This window comes from Chiloscyllium punctatum, chromosome 36 (assembly GCF_047496795.1).
Source record: "Chiloscyllium punctatum isolate Juve2018m chromosome 36, sChiPun1.3, whole genome shotgun sequence".
NCBI classification, from domain to species: Eukaryota; Metazoa; Chordata; class Chondrichthyes; order Orectolobiformes; family Hemiscylliidae; genus Chiloscyllium; species Chiloscyllium punctatum.
The window spans coordinates 36719438-36735480 of record NC_092774.1 but is presented as its reverse complement, the minus strand read 5'-3'; the positions used below and the strand labels follow the sequence as shown (position 1 = coordinate 36735480).

Here is a 16043-nt window from a genome sequence, read left to right as displayed (position 1 = left end):
TTTAAAAAGGAACTAAGGGGCAACGTTTTCACGCAGAAGGTAGAGTGTGTATGGAATGAGTAGCCAGTGGTGGAGGTGGGTACAATTACAACAGTTAAAAGGTGTCTAGATGAATAGTTCGGATTTAGAGGATTATTGAGCAAATGCTGAAACTTGGGACTGGGCCAGATTGGAACATCTGGTCGGCATGGATGAGTTGAATGAAGTGTCTGTTTCTGTGCAGTGTGACTCTAAGTCTATAACCGTTATGACCGAAACTAGAACTTTTTACTGATAATCTTCCTGCTGGACTTTTTTAGTGCACCCAGTTTCAGTTGATTTCTGGTGGGTAAAATGGGCATATGTCCTGTATCCTGGAAATTCTGAAAAATTAAAATAAATAATTCTTCCTGTGCATAGTGCAATCTACACCCCGTGATGTGAATGGTACAATCCTCCCCTTTCCTTTTCCTCCTCCACACCTTCCATAATCCTTTACTCACCCACAGCCGTTAAGGATACAATCCTCCCAAGTCTCAATGGTACGATCCTTTCCACACCACCCCAAATGAATGGTCCAATCCTTGCCCTGAGAATCCTGAGCTGGGATTCCCCAAACCCTTTCTGTTTCACATTTCCGAAGCCTTTCCCATTTTGAAAACAGTCTCTGTTTCTGGTCTTCCCAAAGTGTATAGCCTCAGACTTTACCACATTGTATTCCATCTGCCCCTTCTCTGACCATTCTCCTGGCCTGTCCAAGCATTCTCAGCATGGACCCCTTTGGAACTCCAAAGACCCCTTTATGCCAACTCTCTGCCTTCTGCCAGTCAGCCAATCCTCTATCCGTGCCAGTACCTTGCTCCTACACCAGGGACTCTTATCTTACTTCGCAGCCTCCTGCACGGCACCTTGTCAAAGGCCTTCTGGAAATCCAAATTGCTCACGTCCACTGGCTCTCCCTTTGTCTAACTTACTCATTACCTGCTCAAAGAATCGTAATAGATTTGTCAGACATGATCTCCTGTTGTCAAAGCCATGCAGACTCGGTCTTGTTTTAACATGCACCTCCACATACTTTCCACTCTCACCCTTCATAAAACCTGTTAAGTTTACCCATTTTTACCATAAATACGTTGTTCTGCTCTTTAAAATGAATTTAAGTTTAAAGATTTCATATTATGTATGTACACTACCTTTGCCCCTCATAATATTTTATCCTTCTGAAGAAGACCTTCAAAAGAGATTAGCACAAGGTATGAAACTGACTGTGACTGCGTCAAGTAAAGGGGTTAGTAAGAATGAGAAAGGAGTGGCTAAATATCTAAACCTACCCATACAACGGTCAAGAAGGCACAACAACAACACCTTTTCTTCCTCAAGATGCTTAACAAATTCGGCATGTCCATAATGACACTCACCAACATTTACAGATGTACCACAGAAAGCATTGAATCTGGGTGCATTACACCCTGCTACGGCAACTGCTCTGCCCAGGACCGGAAGAAACTACAGAAGGTTGTGTGCACAGCACAGTCCATCACGGAAGCCAACCTCCCACCCATGAAATCCATCTACACTTCTCGTTGTCGTGGAAAGGCTACCAACCTCAAGGACCCCTCCCACCCCGGGAATGATCTCCTGCACCATCTTCTGCCAGGCAGAAGATACAGAAGCTTGAACACATGTACCAACAGATTCAAGAATAGCTTCTTCCCTGCTATTATTAGACTGCTGAATGGAGCTCTCCAATTTGAAATTTAATGTTGCTTATGCGCACCTCCTGTGCAGCTGTAACTCTGTATGCCTCACTCTGTCAAACGCGGTATGACCTGCATGTCCTTGTTTGCTCGGATCTGACTGTACTGCTGATAAAACAAAACTTTTGACTCTACTTAGGTATATAGCACAGTACAGACCCTTTGGCACTCGATGCAGTACCGGCCCTTTATCCTACTCTAAGATTAGACTGACCTACATACCATTTATTGTACTAACTTTCGTGTACCTATCCAAGAGTCTATTACATGTCCCTAATGTATCTGACTCTACAACCACTGTTGACAGTGTATTTCACACAGCCACCACTATCTGAGTAGAGAACCTACTCTGACATCTCCCCTGAAACCTTCCTCCAATTACCTTAAAATAATGCTGAGTGTGGGCTACTGGAAAACCATAGAACCATGGAAAACCATCTTCTGGATTAGTGGTGCTGGAAGAGCATAGCAGTTCAGGCAGCATCCAAGTAGCTTCGAAATCGACATTTCGGGCAAAAGCCCTTCATCAGGAATAAAGGCAGTGAGCCTGAAGCGTGGAGAGATAAGCTAGAGGAGGGTGAGGGTGGGGAGAAAGTAGCATAGAGTACAATGGGTGAGTGGGGGAGGGGATGAAGGTGATAGGTCAAGGAGGAGAGGGTGGAGTGGATAGGTGGAAAAGGAGATAGGCAGGTAGGACAAGTCCGGACAAGTCATGGGGACAGTTACTGAACTGGAAGTTTAGAACTAGGGTGAGGTGGGGGAAGAGGAAATGAGGAAACTGTTGAAGTCCACATTGATGCCCTGGAGTTGAAGTGTTCCGAGGCGGAAGATGAGGCGTTCTTCCTCCAGGCGTCTGGTGGTGAGGGAGCGGCGGTACAGCCTGTCCTGAGCTGTGGCCTAACTGCAAATATTCCAGTGCAATTTTCAGAAAGATTTCAGCAGCTCTTTTTAAAAAATTGAAATGCGTTTAGACTTCAATGATGTTTCTGAATACATCATTTTAGCTATTCTCAATTTTAAAGATAAGAGTTTCGAGTGAACACACCTCCCAGTGCTGCCAGTAACCTTTACAATGTTGATGAAACGATGCAGTACCTGTACTCCTTAAAAAATTACAATTTCTAACGATACTAGCTCCTCATTCACTGCTCCATCTGATACACGACATTAGAAACTTAGTGCAGGAGGCTGGAAGAAATGAGCAGCTTTAAAACAAAAAACCATCTGGAGCTCAAAGCTTTCAATGAGAGTCTGAGCCCAGCAGTAAGTTCAGGTAATCTTTATTGTGACCCAACTTTGTTACAGCTTCAGATCCTCCCCAGCAAAAAGATGGAGAGAAAGTAGCTGCTTTTTAAGCAGCTCAAGGTCAAAGCGCACACACTCCCCCTCCCCCCACCTCACTTTCTTTACTATCAGTCAGCACAGAGTTGTCCCTTTGAAATTGGATCCTTGCTACAGCCTTAACGTGTGGGGCTGGGAACGGGGGGAGTGTGGAGTGAAACAGACTGCTGTGAGTCTGGAGTCACGTGTAGGCCAGACCAGGTAAAGGATGCACCTGGGACTACTGAGTGAATCCTTTCCCACAACGGCAGTTTCCTTCCCTAAAAAGGGCGTGAGTGAATCAGATTGGGGTTTTCTCTCTCCTCCCCCCCCCCCACCCTCACAACAGAAAATGGTTTCATCTTTAGATTCTGACCGTATTCCAATTCCGCCATCTGCCGCGGTGGTATTCAAACCCAACAGATCCCAGAACTGGGTTGATAGTCCAGTCGATCACGGCACTCGGCAGTCGCTTTGTCAGTCCCCCTGCAATGGCACGTGAAATCGCTGGGGGCACCGGAGGTGGGAGGAGCGGGTGAAAGTCTTCCCGCACTCAGGGCAGCTGAAGGGCCTCTCCCCCGTATGGACTCGCCGGTGGGTCAGCAGGGAGGAGGAATAGCTGAAGGCCTTCCTGCACTCGGGACAGCTGAAGGGCCTCTCCCCTGTGTGGACCTGCTGGTGGGTCAGCAAATTGGAGGAACGGCTGAAGGCCTTCCCGCACTTGGGGCAGCTGAAGGGGGTCTCCCCCGTGTGGACCCGCTGGTGCCTCAGCAGGGTGGAGGAATAGCTGAAGGCCTTCCCGCACTCGGGACAGCTGAAGGGCTTCTCCCCCGTGTGGACCCACTGGTGCCTCAGCAGGTAGAAGGAATAGCTGAAGGCCTTCCCGCACTCGGGACAGCTGAAGGGGGTCTCCCCTGTGTGGACCCGCTGGTGCCTCAACAGGGTGGAGGAATAGCTGAACGCCTTCCCGCACTCAGGGCAGCTGAAGGGGGTCTCCCCTGTGTGGACCCGCTGGTGCCTCAACAGGGTGGAGGAATTGCTGAAGGCCTTCCCGCACTCGGGACAGCTGAAGGGCCTCTCTCCCGTATGGACACGCCGGTGGGTCAGTAGGGAGGATGAATCGCTGAAGGCCTTCCCACACTCAGGGCAGGTGAAAGGCTTCTCCCCCGTGTGGATCCGCTGATGCCTAAGCAGGGCAGAGACCTGGGTAAAGCCCTTCCCGCACTTGGGACAGGAGAACGGCCTCTCCCCGATGTGGATGCGCCGATGAATCTCCAGGTCAGACGGAGTACGGAAGCCTTTCCCACAGTTACCACACTTCCACGGTTTCTCCATGTCCGAAGCTTCAGCCACAAGCAAATGCGTGCCCTGCCCCTCACTGCTGTGAATTCCTCTTTCCAGGCCGTATAACAGTTTCAGGCTCCACACTCAGTGCGCAGCAACAGTAGGGTCTCTCATCCAGTCCCACTGATCATGAAAATGTACTGAAATAGGAACCAAAAAGCTTTGCTCCTTCTCACAGAATTGTAATCAAAAATCGTGGCTGTCCCAATCGATTGAGTGACTGTCAGATATTGACGTGAAAGTGAGGACCACAGACGCGGGAGAGTCAGTGTTGAAAAGTGCGGCGCTGGAAAAGCACAGCAGGTCAGGCAGCATCCGAGGAGCAGGAGAGTCAACATTTCGGGCATAAGGCCTTCATCTGTTCATTTTGAAACTTCTGTCTTCGGATCTTCAAATACTCTGGAAAAAAAGAGATTACAAAAGTCATCAATGTCAGTGCAGGGTAGAAATTCAGAACAAGCTATTCTACTTTCTGTGGAGCATTCTTTTTTTTTGTTATTCCACAAAATTGAAAGCAACATCCTTCTCTCTCTCCCTCTCCTCCCGCTCCCGCTCCCCCCCACCGCCCGCCCCCCGCCCCCACCCCCACCCCACCTCTGTTCTCACTCTAAGTAATTCTCCTGAAGGTGCTGTTTCAGGATCAGAACAGCAAAAACGTCAAGACTTATATATTGGATAACTCCACCTGAAAGTTAACATCTTTCACAACATTGGGATACTGCTGAGAGTGAGCAGGTCTGATTTTGGGAAGCAAAACAAAATGTGTCAGTTCAGGATGAATCAGGAATACAGCTCGAGGAATAACCAGACACATCAAGGTATTAACACTGACACCAGAGAGAAACTGAATAGAAGAGACGCGGCAAACGTTAGTAGAAAGCCAGAGTCATTAAGATATACCGCACAGTAACAGACCTTTTGGTCCGATTCGTCTATGCTGACCAGATATTGTAAATCAATTTAGTCCCATTTGCAGCACTTGGCCCATATCCCTTGGCCAATCCACCCTACCTTGCACATCCCTGGACACTATGTGTAAGTTAGCACGGCTAACCCACACAAACCTGCACCTAATTGGGCACGATGGGTACTTTAACACGGCCAATCCACCCTCACCTGCACATCCCTGGGCACTATGCATAATTTAGCGTGATCAATCCACCCTAACCTGGGCTGTTAAAAATCACACAAACCCGGGTTATAGTCCAACAGGTTTATTTGGAAGAACAATCGTTCGGAGCACTGCTCCTTCATCAGGTGGTTGTGGAGAATAAGACCATAAGGCACAGAATTTATGGAAACATTTGTGGCCTGCCACTGAAATGATATATTGAACAAAACTGGATTGTTAAGTCTTTCATCTTTTAGAATGGATTTCAGGTATCATTAATATGTAAATCCCAGAACTTCCTGTAAGGCACCCTCTCAAGATAACATAAGGCTTTACAACAAAAGGTGGCATCTCAGCTCAGACAATGCATTCAAGGTATGAGGTCAGAGTTTGCCTGTATCTCAGTCTTGATTCAGACTGTTTCTATTTCCAAAGCAGGAATTTATAAAATATTATCTGGATTGACTGCCTGCATGAACTGCCAAGTCTCATCCACCAGCTGAAATGACTGGATAGGGAGGGCTTGATCCCCACAGTGTAATGAATTCCCACTTTCCACCAAAATCCCAAATGTCCACACTCACTCAGTTGCTCTCTCATAAATCAAATATTTCATTGTAACTTCTTCTGCTCCCAGCCTCCAGTCTTCACAACCACACTTCTGCTTTCACCGAAGACAATTAGTCATACAGCACGGAAACAGACCCTTTGGTCAAACTCGTCTGTGCCAAACAGATATCCGAAATTAATCTAGTCCCATTTGCCAGCATGTGGATCTTATGGTTCTAAACCATTCCTATTCATGTACCCAGCCAGATGCATTTTAAATATAATTGTACCAGCCCCACCACTTCCTCTGGCAGCTCATTCCGTACATCCACAACCCTCTGCGTGAAAACGTTGCCCCTCAGGGCCCTTTTAAATCATTCCCCTCTCACCTAAACATATGCCCTATAGTTTTGGACTCTCCTACCTTGGGGAAAAGACCTTGGATATTCACCCTATCCATGCTAGTTATAAACCTCTATAAGGCTGCCCCACAGCCTCCGATGCTCCAGGGAAAATATCCTGGATCTACTCAGCCTTTCCCTGTAGGTCAAACCCTCCAAGTCTAACAACATCCTCGCAAATCTTTTCCGACCCCTCTCAAAGTCTCACAAGTTCTTTCCGAAAGCAGGGAGACCAGAACTGGACGCACTATTCCAAAAGTTGCCTTACTAAGTTACAGCCACAACATGATCTCCCAATGCCTATACATAATGCTCCGACCAATGAAGGAAAGCATAGCAAACACATTCTTCACTATCCTGTCTACCTGCGACTCCACTTCCGCCTGGGCAGCCTATAGCCCAGCGGACTCAACATCAAGTTCTCCAGTCTCAAATAACCTCACTTCCCATCTCTTCCTTCCTTCCTCCCCTCCCCCCCCGACTCCCTTCTTCCTTCCTCCCCTCCCCCCCCGACTCCCTTCTTCCTTCCTCCCCTCCCCCCCCCGACTCCCTTCTTCCTTCCTCCCCTCCCCCCCCCGACTCCCTTCTTCCTTCCTCCCCTCCCCCCCCCCGACTCCCTTCTTCCTTCCTCCCCTCCCCCCCCGACTCCCTTCTTCCTTCCTCCCCTCCCCCCCCCCGACTCCCTTCTTCCTTCCTCCCCTCCCCCCCCCCGACTCCCTTCTTCCTTCCTCCCCTCCCCCCCGACTCCCTTCTTCCTTCCTCCCCTCCCCCCGACTCCCTTCTTCCTTCCTCCCCTCCCCCCCCGACTCCCTTCTTCCTTTCTCCCCTCCCCCCCGACTCCCTTCTTCCTTCCTCCCCTCCCCCCCCGACTCCCTTCTTCCTTCCTCCCCTCCCCCCCCGACTCCCTTCTTCCTTCCTCCCCTCCCCCCCGACTCCCTTCTTCCTTCCTCCCCTCCCCCCCGACTCCCTTCTTCCTTCCTCCCCTCCCCCCCCGACTCCCTTCTTCCTTCCTCCCCTCCCCCCCCGACTCCCTTCTTCCTTCCTCCCCTCCCCCCCCGACTCCCTTCTTCCTTCCTCCCCTCCCTTCCCCCCCACCGCCCGACTCCGTTCCCCCCCCGAATCCCTTCTCAGCCCCTCCCCCTCATTTCCACTCCTCCTTGTCACTAACCAGATTTATTTCTCCCATTCACCAACCAGGTCAGACCTTTCACGTGTCCCAAACTTCACCACCCTGCCCCCAGGACACCCTTTATCTGCACCCATCCCCAATCCTGAAGAAGGGTTACACCTGAAACGTCGACTTCTCCACCTCCTGATGCTACCTGGCTTCTTCTGTTCTTCCAGCCTCCTGCCTGTCTATTTTGCCAATTGCGACACAGACGTAGAACAACGTTTCCAGAGTCTGTCCCCACCCCGATTCACTCCCTTTCCTTTCAGTTGCTGCAAGTCAACAACTGAATCCCAGAATGAAAAAAAAATGGAAAAGGTGGTGAGAAAAGAGAGTGCCGTACTCACAGAGGAAGGAGATTGCAGTCTGGGGTGAAGCTCAATCTTCATTCAGAGAAACAGGAGCAGCAACATCTTCAGAAACTCATTGTCCAACTTCCGCATTCAGACAATGGGGTGTCTCGGATTAGCAGGAGGACTAGACTCCTTCCGGTCCTCCAGTACTCCCTATTGGTCAATCAAAAGAAGATCGCGCGCCTTTTTGTGCCGACTGCGATGAGCATGCCCAGTATTTTGCTGACACCCGGCGAGCATGTGCACGACATTGCTGACACCGTCAAACATGCGCTGTATGCTCTATCGGGATACTGGTGTGACTAACAGATTTTAAGTGTCCAAATGCCAATAGGAAAAAAAGGGGTAGAGCCACAATATTTTTTCTCCGTGGTTCGACATTTGATTGGTTTTGCATTTTGTCTCGCTGCTCAACTTTTGTATGTCTTCTCCCCTTGTTGATAGAGTCTCCCCGTGAGCTGATTTTGGGCAGCGCTTTAACCAGTTACACAGACTGAAGAAACATTACACTATTCGCAGGAGGGAGTGACTGTACACGTTTCCTGAGTGTGATCCCAGTTTCAATTGTTCATCGGAAACACAGAACCAAAAGGATACCAGAACTGCGGAGAATTTGGGGAAATGTGGGGACTGAGGGAAGGGATTCCATTCCCTGGGGGCACTGGAGGTTCATCAGCTCAGTCGCAGTGCGGACAGGCCGTTCTTCAAAAAGTTATTACAACATTATTGCCCATCGACAAAAACACATTCACGCTGCCTGATTACCTTGAACTTATACAAGTGCTCTGTCATAATATCTTTGATAATAGCTTTGAACATTTTCCCCATTACATATGTTAAATTAAATGGTCTCCCTTTTTGAAGAAAGGATTTGTCCAATCTAAAATAAAACCACCCCTGAAACTAATGAGGTTTGGAAAATTAAAACCAATACATTAACTCTTACGGGGAGAATGTGGGGAAGTGGAGTTGAAATGCCTATTAGCCATGATTGAATGGCGGAGTGGACTCGATAGGCCGAATGGCCTTACTTCCACTCCTACGTCTTATGGTCTTATTTCACGCCCTAATTTCTCTTTAAGAGTCTAGGATGAATTCCTTCAAATACCCGGGACTTATCAGCTCGGAGTTCCAACAGTTTACTCAGTCCTCGTTCCCTGGGGATTGTAATTTTCTTCAGTTCCTCCCTCCCTTTCAATTCCTGATTTACAGCTAGTTCTAGGGTGTTACTTGTATCCTCTCAAGTGAAGTCAGATTCAAACTCTTTTCAATTCATCTGCCATCTCTTTATCCTCTGTTACTAAATCCCCAGACTCATTTTCTGCAGAACCAACACTTATTTTGTTAACTATTTTTAAGAAAAGCTGACAAAACTTTCCACCCTTTTTTAATAATTTCTTTAGCTAACTTTCTAACCCTAAATTGCCGTGCGACTGCCTGCATTATTTCTGATATTTTGCCATAGCTCTCAACTCTAGCATCAACTTGTCTGCGTATTCTATTGAACTGACCTTGATTAAGTGTTGCAAAACACACAAGGGCAAATCTTTCCTCTCCAGAAAGTCTTAGTACTTAACACGATAAAATTCACTTTGAAATATTGTTCATCCAAATTTTACCAAGCACATACTACAGATTCAACATCCCACAAAGACACCCAGTTTTGTTATGATCTTTAATTCTGAAGAGAAATTTGAATACCCAGTGATTAACTGGAAGAACTCTTCATTAAGATTTCACATTTTTAAACAAATAAAAATTACCCATTAACTGGTGTAACTTAGCAGAATGGGATGTATGGCCTTAAATTGTAAATCTAGTTTTCTTTAAATCCCTGCAAGAGTTCCCACGAATCTTTACAAGAGTCTTGATAGTTCATTCACTTGCTGGGAATAGTCCAAGGGATACAACATCTCTTGAGGATTCACTTAAATCCTTCTCAGGATTCCAAGTATTCCTGGTAATTGTATGCGGGAAAAGATCTGCCACCCTGGCAACCCACAATAGGCCCACAAAAGCAAAATTGGCCAAACTGTACCAAAACACCCAGAATGCCTTAGCAGGGACCAAGCAGGCTGACAAGTGAAACTAGACAGCACTTGCAGACAAGGGAATACCTGTACACCTCAAGTACCCACTAACAATGACAGAATACCACAGCTATCCCAAAGCCCTGAGGGCAGCTTCACAACCCAGCAATACCAAAGCCACACAAAAGGACAGGTCAGACAGGCACCAGCAAGAGCATTGCTCCCAGGACAGGACAATGGAAGCACCTCACCATTTCAGAGGAGACATTAGCACCTACGCAAACAGACACACGCGCTCTCATGCACACACACAGGTCTATGGAGTGAATTTGCATTTGCAGATACATTCAATTTTGATCCAAAAGCACACAACCTGCAGGCAGTTGATACATGTAATATTTGTAAATTCCTACTTTGGAAATAGAACCAGTCTGATTCAAGATTGGGATACAGACAGACTCAAACCTCACACATTTCATTGTTGTCTGAACTGAGACGAAACCTATTTATATAAAACCTTAAGTCATCTCGAGAATCTGACCTCAAAGACTTTCTGGGATTTACACATTAATGAACTAAAACTTGCAACCTCTTCTAAAAGACAAAAGACTTCACCACAATCTAGGTTTGTTGAATATATCCGATCAGTTGCACTATACTGTGATCTTTTGCTATAAATTCTGTCTTATGATCCTGCTCCACAGCTTCCTGATGAAGGAGCAGCGCTCCAAAAGCTAGTGGTTCCAAATAAACCACGATAACCTGATGTGTGATTTTTGAACTTGATCCAACCCAGTCCATCTCTGGCTCCTCCATATCATTTCGAGTGAAGGCAGCCCCCACCTCCCGGTGCTGCCAGGAAACTTTACAATGCTGAGGGAATGATGCAGGACCTGCACTCATGACAAATTTACAATTTCTAACGATACTAGCTACTCATTCACTGCTCCATCTGATACATGACATTGGAAACTTAGTGCAGGAAGCTGAAAGAAATGAGCAGCTTTAAAACAAAAACCTGTTGGAGCTCAAAGCTTTCAATGAAAGTCTGAGCCCAGCAGTAAGTTCAGATAACCTTTATCAAGACCCAACTTTATTACAGCTTCAGATTCCCCCCAGCAAACAGGCGTAGAAAAAGTAGCTTTTTTTAAAAAAAACAGCTCAAGGTCAAAGAGTACACAGTCCCCCCCACCCCCCACTTTCTTTACTATTAGTCAGCACCAAGTTATCCCTTTGGAATTGGATCCTTGGTCCAGCCTTAACCCGTAGGAAGTATTGCCTCACTCAGCAGTTTCAACCCAGACCCTGTATCCAAGTAAGTTTCTCCCTGTTCATTTCCGCAGGTGGGGGAGTTAACCACACTGCTGTGGGTCTGGAGTCACATGTAGGCCAGCCCGGGTAAAGGATGGGACGACTGAATGAACCCTTTCCCACACGGCAGTTTCCTTTCCTAAAAAGGACATGAGTGAATCAGATGGGGGTTCTCATGCCCCCACCCCCAAAAATGGTTTCATCGTTAGATTCCGAACTCCAGACTTCTGACCGAATTCCAATTCCGCCATCTGCCACGATGGGATTCAAACCCAGGGGTCCAGTCAATAATGGGACTCTGCCATTGCTCCTTCAATCCCCCTGCCATGGCATGTGAACTCGCTGGTGCTTCTGCAGGTGGGAACAGCGGGTGAATCCCTTCCCACACTGAGAGCAGGTGAATGGCCACTCCCCAGTGTGGACCCGCTGGTGGGCCAGCAGGGTGGAGGCCTGTGCAAAGCCCTTCCCACACTCAGGGCAGCTGAAGGGTCTCTCCCCTGTGTGGACCTGCTGGTGCTTCAGTCTGTCGGACGAATTGCTGAAGGCTTTCCTGCACTCGGGGCAGGTGAAGGGCTTCTCCCTGGTGTGGACCCGCCGGTGGGTCAGCAAGGTGGAGGCGTGGGTAAAGCCCTTCCCACACTCGGGGCAGCTGAAGGGCTTCTCCCCCGTGTGGACCCGCTGGTGCTTTAGCCTGTCGGAGGAATTGCTGAAGGCTTTCCCGCACTCGGGGCAGCTGAAGGGCCTCTCCCCCGTGTGGACCCGCTGGTGCCTCAGCAGGGCAGAGGAATTGCTAAACACCTTCCCACACTCAGGGCAGCTGAAGGGCCTCTCCCCCGTGTGGATCCGCTGATGCCTCAGCAGGGCTGAGGAATTGCTGAAGGCCTTCCTGCACTCGGTGCAAAGGAACGGCCTTTCCCTGGTGTGGACCTGCTGGTGAGTCAGCAGGCTGGAGGCCTGGGTAAAGCCCTTCCCGCATTTGGGACAGCTGAAGGGTCTCTCCCCTGTGTGGACCCGTTGGTGCTTCAGCAGGTCAGAGGAATTGCTGAAGGCCTTACCACACTCTGTGCAGGGGAACGGCCTCTCCCCGGTGTGAGTGCGCCGATGAGTCTCCAGGGCAGACGGGAAATGGAAACTTTTCCCACAGTCACCACACTGACATGGTTTCTCTACGGGACAGGATCCCTCAGGTTTCTCCACGGGACAGGATCCCTCAGGTTTCTCCATGGCCACAACTTCAGCTGCACACAAACATGTGGAGAGCCCCTCCCTGCCATGAATTCCTCTTTCCAGGTCATATAACTATTTCTGGCTCCATACTCAGTGCACTGCAACCATACGGTCTCTCATCCAGTCCCACTGACTCTGAAAACATATAGAAGCAGGAACCGAAAAGCTTTGCTCCTTCTCACAGAATCACAGTCGAAAATTGTTGTGTTCCCAATGGATTGAGTGACTGTCAGACATTGACATCAAAGTGAGGACTGCAGACACTGGACACTCAGTGTCGAAAAGTGCGGTGCAGGAAAAGCACAGCAGGTCAGGCAGCTTCCAAAGAGCAGGAGAGTCGATGATTCAAGCATAAGCCCTTCATCTGTTGATTTTGAAACTTCTGTCTTCAGATCTTCAAATACTCTGTAAAAAAAAAATTACAAAAGTCATCACTGTCAGTGCAGGGTAGAAATTCAGAACAAGCAATTCTACTTTCTGCAGAACGTTCTTTTCTTTTGTTATTCCACAAAATTGAAAGCATCATCCCACTCTCACTCTCACTCCCCCTCTGTTCTCACTCCACTCTAATTCTCCTGAAGGTGCTGATTCAGGATCTTACAGGGGCAGAAAAGCAAAAATGTCAAGACTGACATCTCTCTGAATTTTGGATAGCTCCACCTGAAAGTTAGTTTCTTTCCCAACACTGGAATACTGCTGAGAGTGAGCAGGTCTGAGTTTGGGAAGCAAAAACTGTCAATTCAGGGTGAACCTGCAATGCAGCTTCTTGACGAACAATGAGACACGAAATGGTTAACGTCCCCAGGAAGGGGGAGAAAACAAGACATCAAGGTATTGACACCGACACCAGAGAGAAAGTGAACATGCCGACCAGATATCCAGAATCAATCTAGGCCTATTTGCCAGCACTTGGCCTATACTCCTTTAACCCCTTCCTATTCATATACCCATCCAGATGCCTTTTAAATGTTGTGATTGTACCAGCCCCCACCACTTCCTCTAGCAGCTTGTTCCTTACACACACCACCCTCTGAATGAAAAAGTTGCCCCTTATATCCCTTTTAAACCTTCCCTTCCCCACCCCACCCTTAACCTATTACCCTTACATTCTGAAGTATCCCATCTCAAGGAAAAGACCTTGACTATTTACCCTATCCATGCCCCTCATGATTTTATCAACTTCAGCCTCCAGCGCACAAGGGGGAAACAGCCCCAGTCTGCTTGGCCTCTCCCTATCACTCAAACCCTCCAACCCTGGCAACATCCTTGTAAATTCTTTCTGAACCCTTTCAAGTTTCACAACATCCTTCTGATAGGACTGGGACCAGCACAGCACACAACATTCCAAAAGTGGCTATGGTTCTGCTGAACAATGGCAATGTAATTCCAAAATATTAATTTCTTCATGAGAAGGGAATAATTGGCATTTAGCTGTAAGAGGTCTCTTGCAGAAGAGTGAAGAACCAAGGGAGAGAACTTTCCATTAAAATGGAGAGGAACAGAGGTGATTCTGAGACTGGGGACTTAAATCGAAAGCAAGGAAATTACAACGGCAGAGGCACAAACAGGCCACAACAAATGAGGGAACATTATTGAAAGAAATGACAAACATTTAAAGAGCACCTGGAGGAACTGCAACAGTTGGCCATTCCTGTCTGAAAAAATAAAACACAGAAGGTGGCACAGCCACGGCTAACAAGGGACATGATGGATAGGACGAGATCCAAAGGAGTGGCGTACAAATTGGCTAAAAATAAAGTACCAGATCTGAAGACTGGGAGCAGTTCAGGTTTCAACAAAAGGATTGATCAAAAGGGGAAAATAGGTATGTGAAGACAAAAAAAAATTAGAGAAAACAATAACAACTAGAACAGGCAAAGTTCTCATGTGGAACAAAGAGATGGCAGACCAATTACCCACATATGTTGCTTCTATCATCACAAAGGAGGACACAGGTAACATCCCCAAAATGTTGGGGAACACATGGTCCACTGAGAGGAGAACTGAAGGAAATGAGTAGTTGTGGGGAAATGGTGTTGGGGCAATTGATGGGATTAAAAGTTTACAAATCCTGGCAAATCTTGAGCTGATCTTAGCAGAACTATTTAATGGTAAGGTCCTATGGAGTGTTGCTGAACAAAGTGACCTTGGAGTGCAGGTTCAAAGCTCCTTGAAAGTAGAGTTGCAGATAGATAGGATAGTGAAGAATGTGTTTGGTCTGCTTTCCTTTATCAGTCAGAATATTGATACAGGAGTTGGGAGGTCATGTTGCAGGTGTACATGACATTGGTTCGGTCACTTTTGGAATATTGCATGCAATTCTGGTCTCCTTCCTATCAGAAGGATGTATGAACCTTGAAAGGGTTCAGAAAAGATTTACAAGGATGATGCCAAGGTTGAGGAATTTGAGCTAGAGGGAGAAGTTAAACAGTCTGGTGGTTTTCTGCGGAGAGTCGAACACTGAGGGGTGACTTTATAAAGGTTTATAAAATGATGAGGTGCACGGATAGAATAAATAGACAAAGTCTTCTCTCTGGGGTGGGGGAGTCGATAACTACAGAACATAGGTTTAGGATGAGAGGGAAAAGATTTAAAGGAGACCTAAAGGGCAACTTTTTCATGCAGAGAGTGGTAAGTGTATGGAATGAGCTGCCGGAGGAAGTGGAGGAGGCTAGTGTAATTCCAACATTTAAAAGGCATCTGGGTGGGTATATGAATAGGAAGGGTTCGGAGGGATATGGGCAAGTGCTGGCTCAAGTTAACCCTCCTCCTGTATTGAATTTCAAATCTATCTTCATCATGTCTTTCCTCCACTCCTGGCGTTCTCTTTTCTCCTGTCTACAAACTGAAAATAACATCAACACATCAATGCTCTCCTGGTCACTGCGATCTTGGAAGTACCCAGCGCCACAAATGATCAGATTCATTCACCACAAATTCACAGTCCACCTTCGTGTCATTCTAGATCTCTCTCTCCCTCTCTCCCACTCCCTTTTCCTGTCTGAAGGACACACAGACCAAGCTCAGGGACAGGTCTCTGAGTGAAATGAGGAAATTCTAGTTGAATGACACCAACTGTCATTTCTCTCCCGGAAATGACGGCTGATGGTGCCCTCACCAAGATGGCCGCCCGCACTCCCTGCCCCAAGTCAACATGTGCCTTATCCTTACAATAATGGCGCCCTGTTGCCCGGGCAACACGAGAGCGCCTCCGGTGGTGAAGTGGGTCTGGGGAGGTTTTATTCACGGCCTCAGGCCTCCCCCGAGGAGTTTATAAACTCCCCAGTCTCCCTCCTCCCGCGGTTTCCAATCCTACCCTGTCTCACTGTCTCCTCTCCCCGGGATGTTTATGAAACCTGTTCCTGATCTGAAGAAGGATCACTTGACCCGAAACACCTCCTCGATTTCTCTCGACAGGCGCTGCCGGACCTGCTCAGCGTTTCCAGCGATTTCTGTTCTTGTTCCTTCAGCCGCCGGCGCCATTTCGCTCACA

The 16043-nt window shown here is 47.7% G+C and overlaps 2 protein-coding genes across 2 annotated transcripts in view; one reads left to right on the top strand and one right to left on the bottom strand.

The window, feature by feature from the left end:
- LOC140460392 (uncharacterized) overlaps positions 1 to 16043 on the top strand; it is a 78096-nt gene that overhangs the window by 49951 nt on the left and 12102 nt on the right. The window lies entirely within an intron of this gene.
- The window catches only part of LOC140461037 (uncharacterized), a 23670-nt gene extending 7627 nt beyond the window's left edge, over positions 1 to 16043 (bottom strand). Inside the window, exons 1-3 of the mRNA XM_072555822.1 lie at positions 15867 to 16043; positions 11648 to 12955; positions 3537 to 4481 (exon numbers count right to left, since the gene is read on the bottom strand). Coding sequence (XP_072411923.1) covers positions 3537 to 4481; positions 11648 to 12547 — 1845 coding nt within the window. The 5' untranslated portion in view covers positions 12548 to 12955; positions 15867 to 16043. The remainder of the gene's footprint in view (positions 1 to 3536; positions 4482 to 11647; positions 12956 to 15866) is intronic.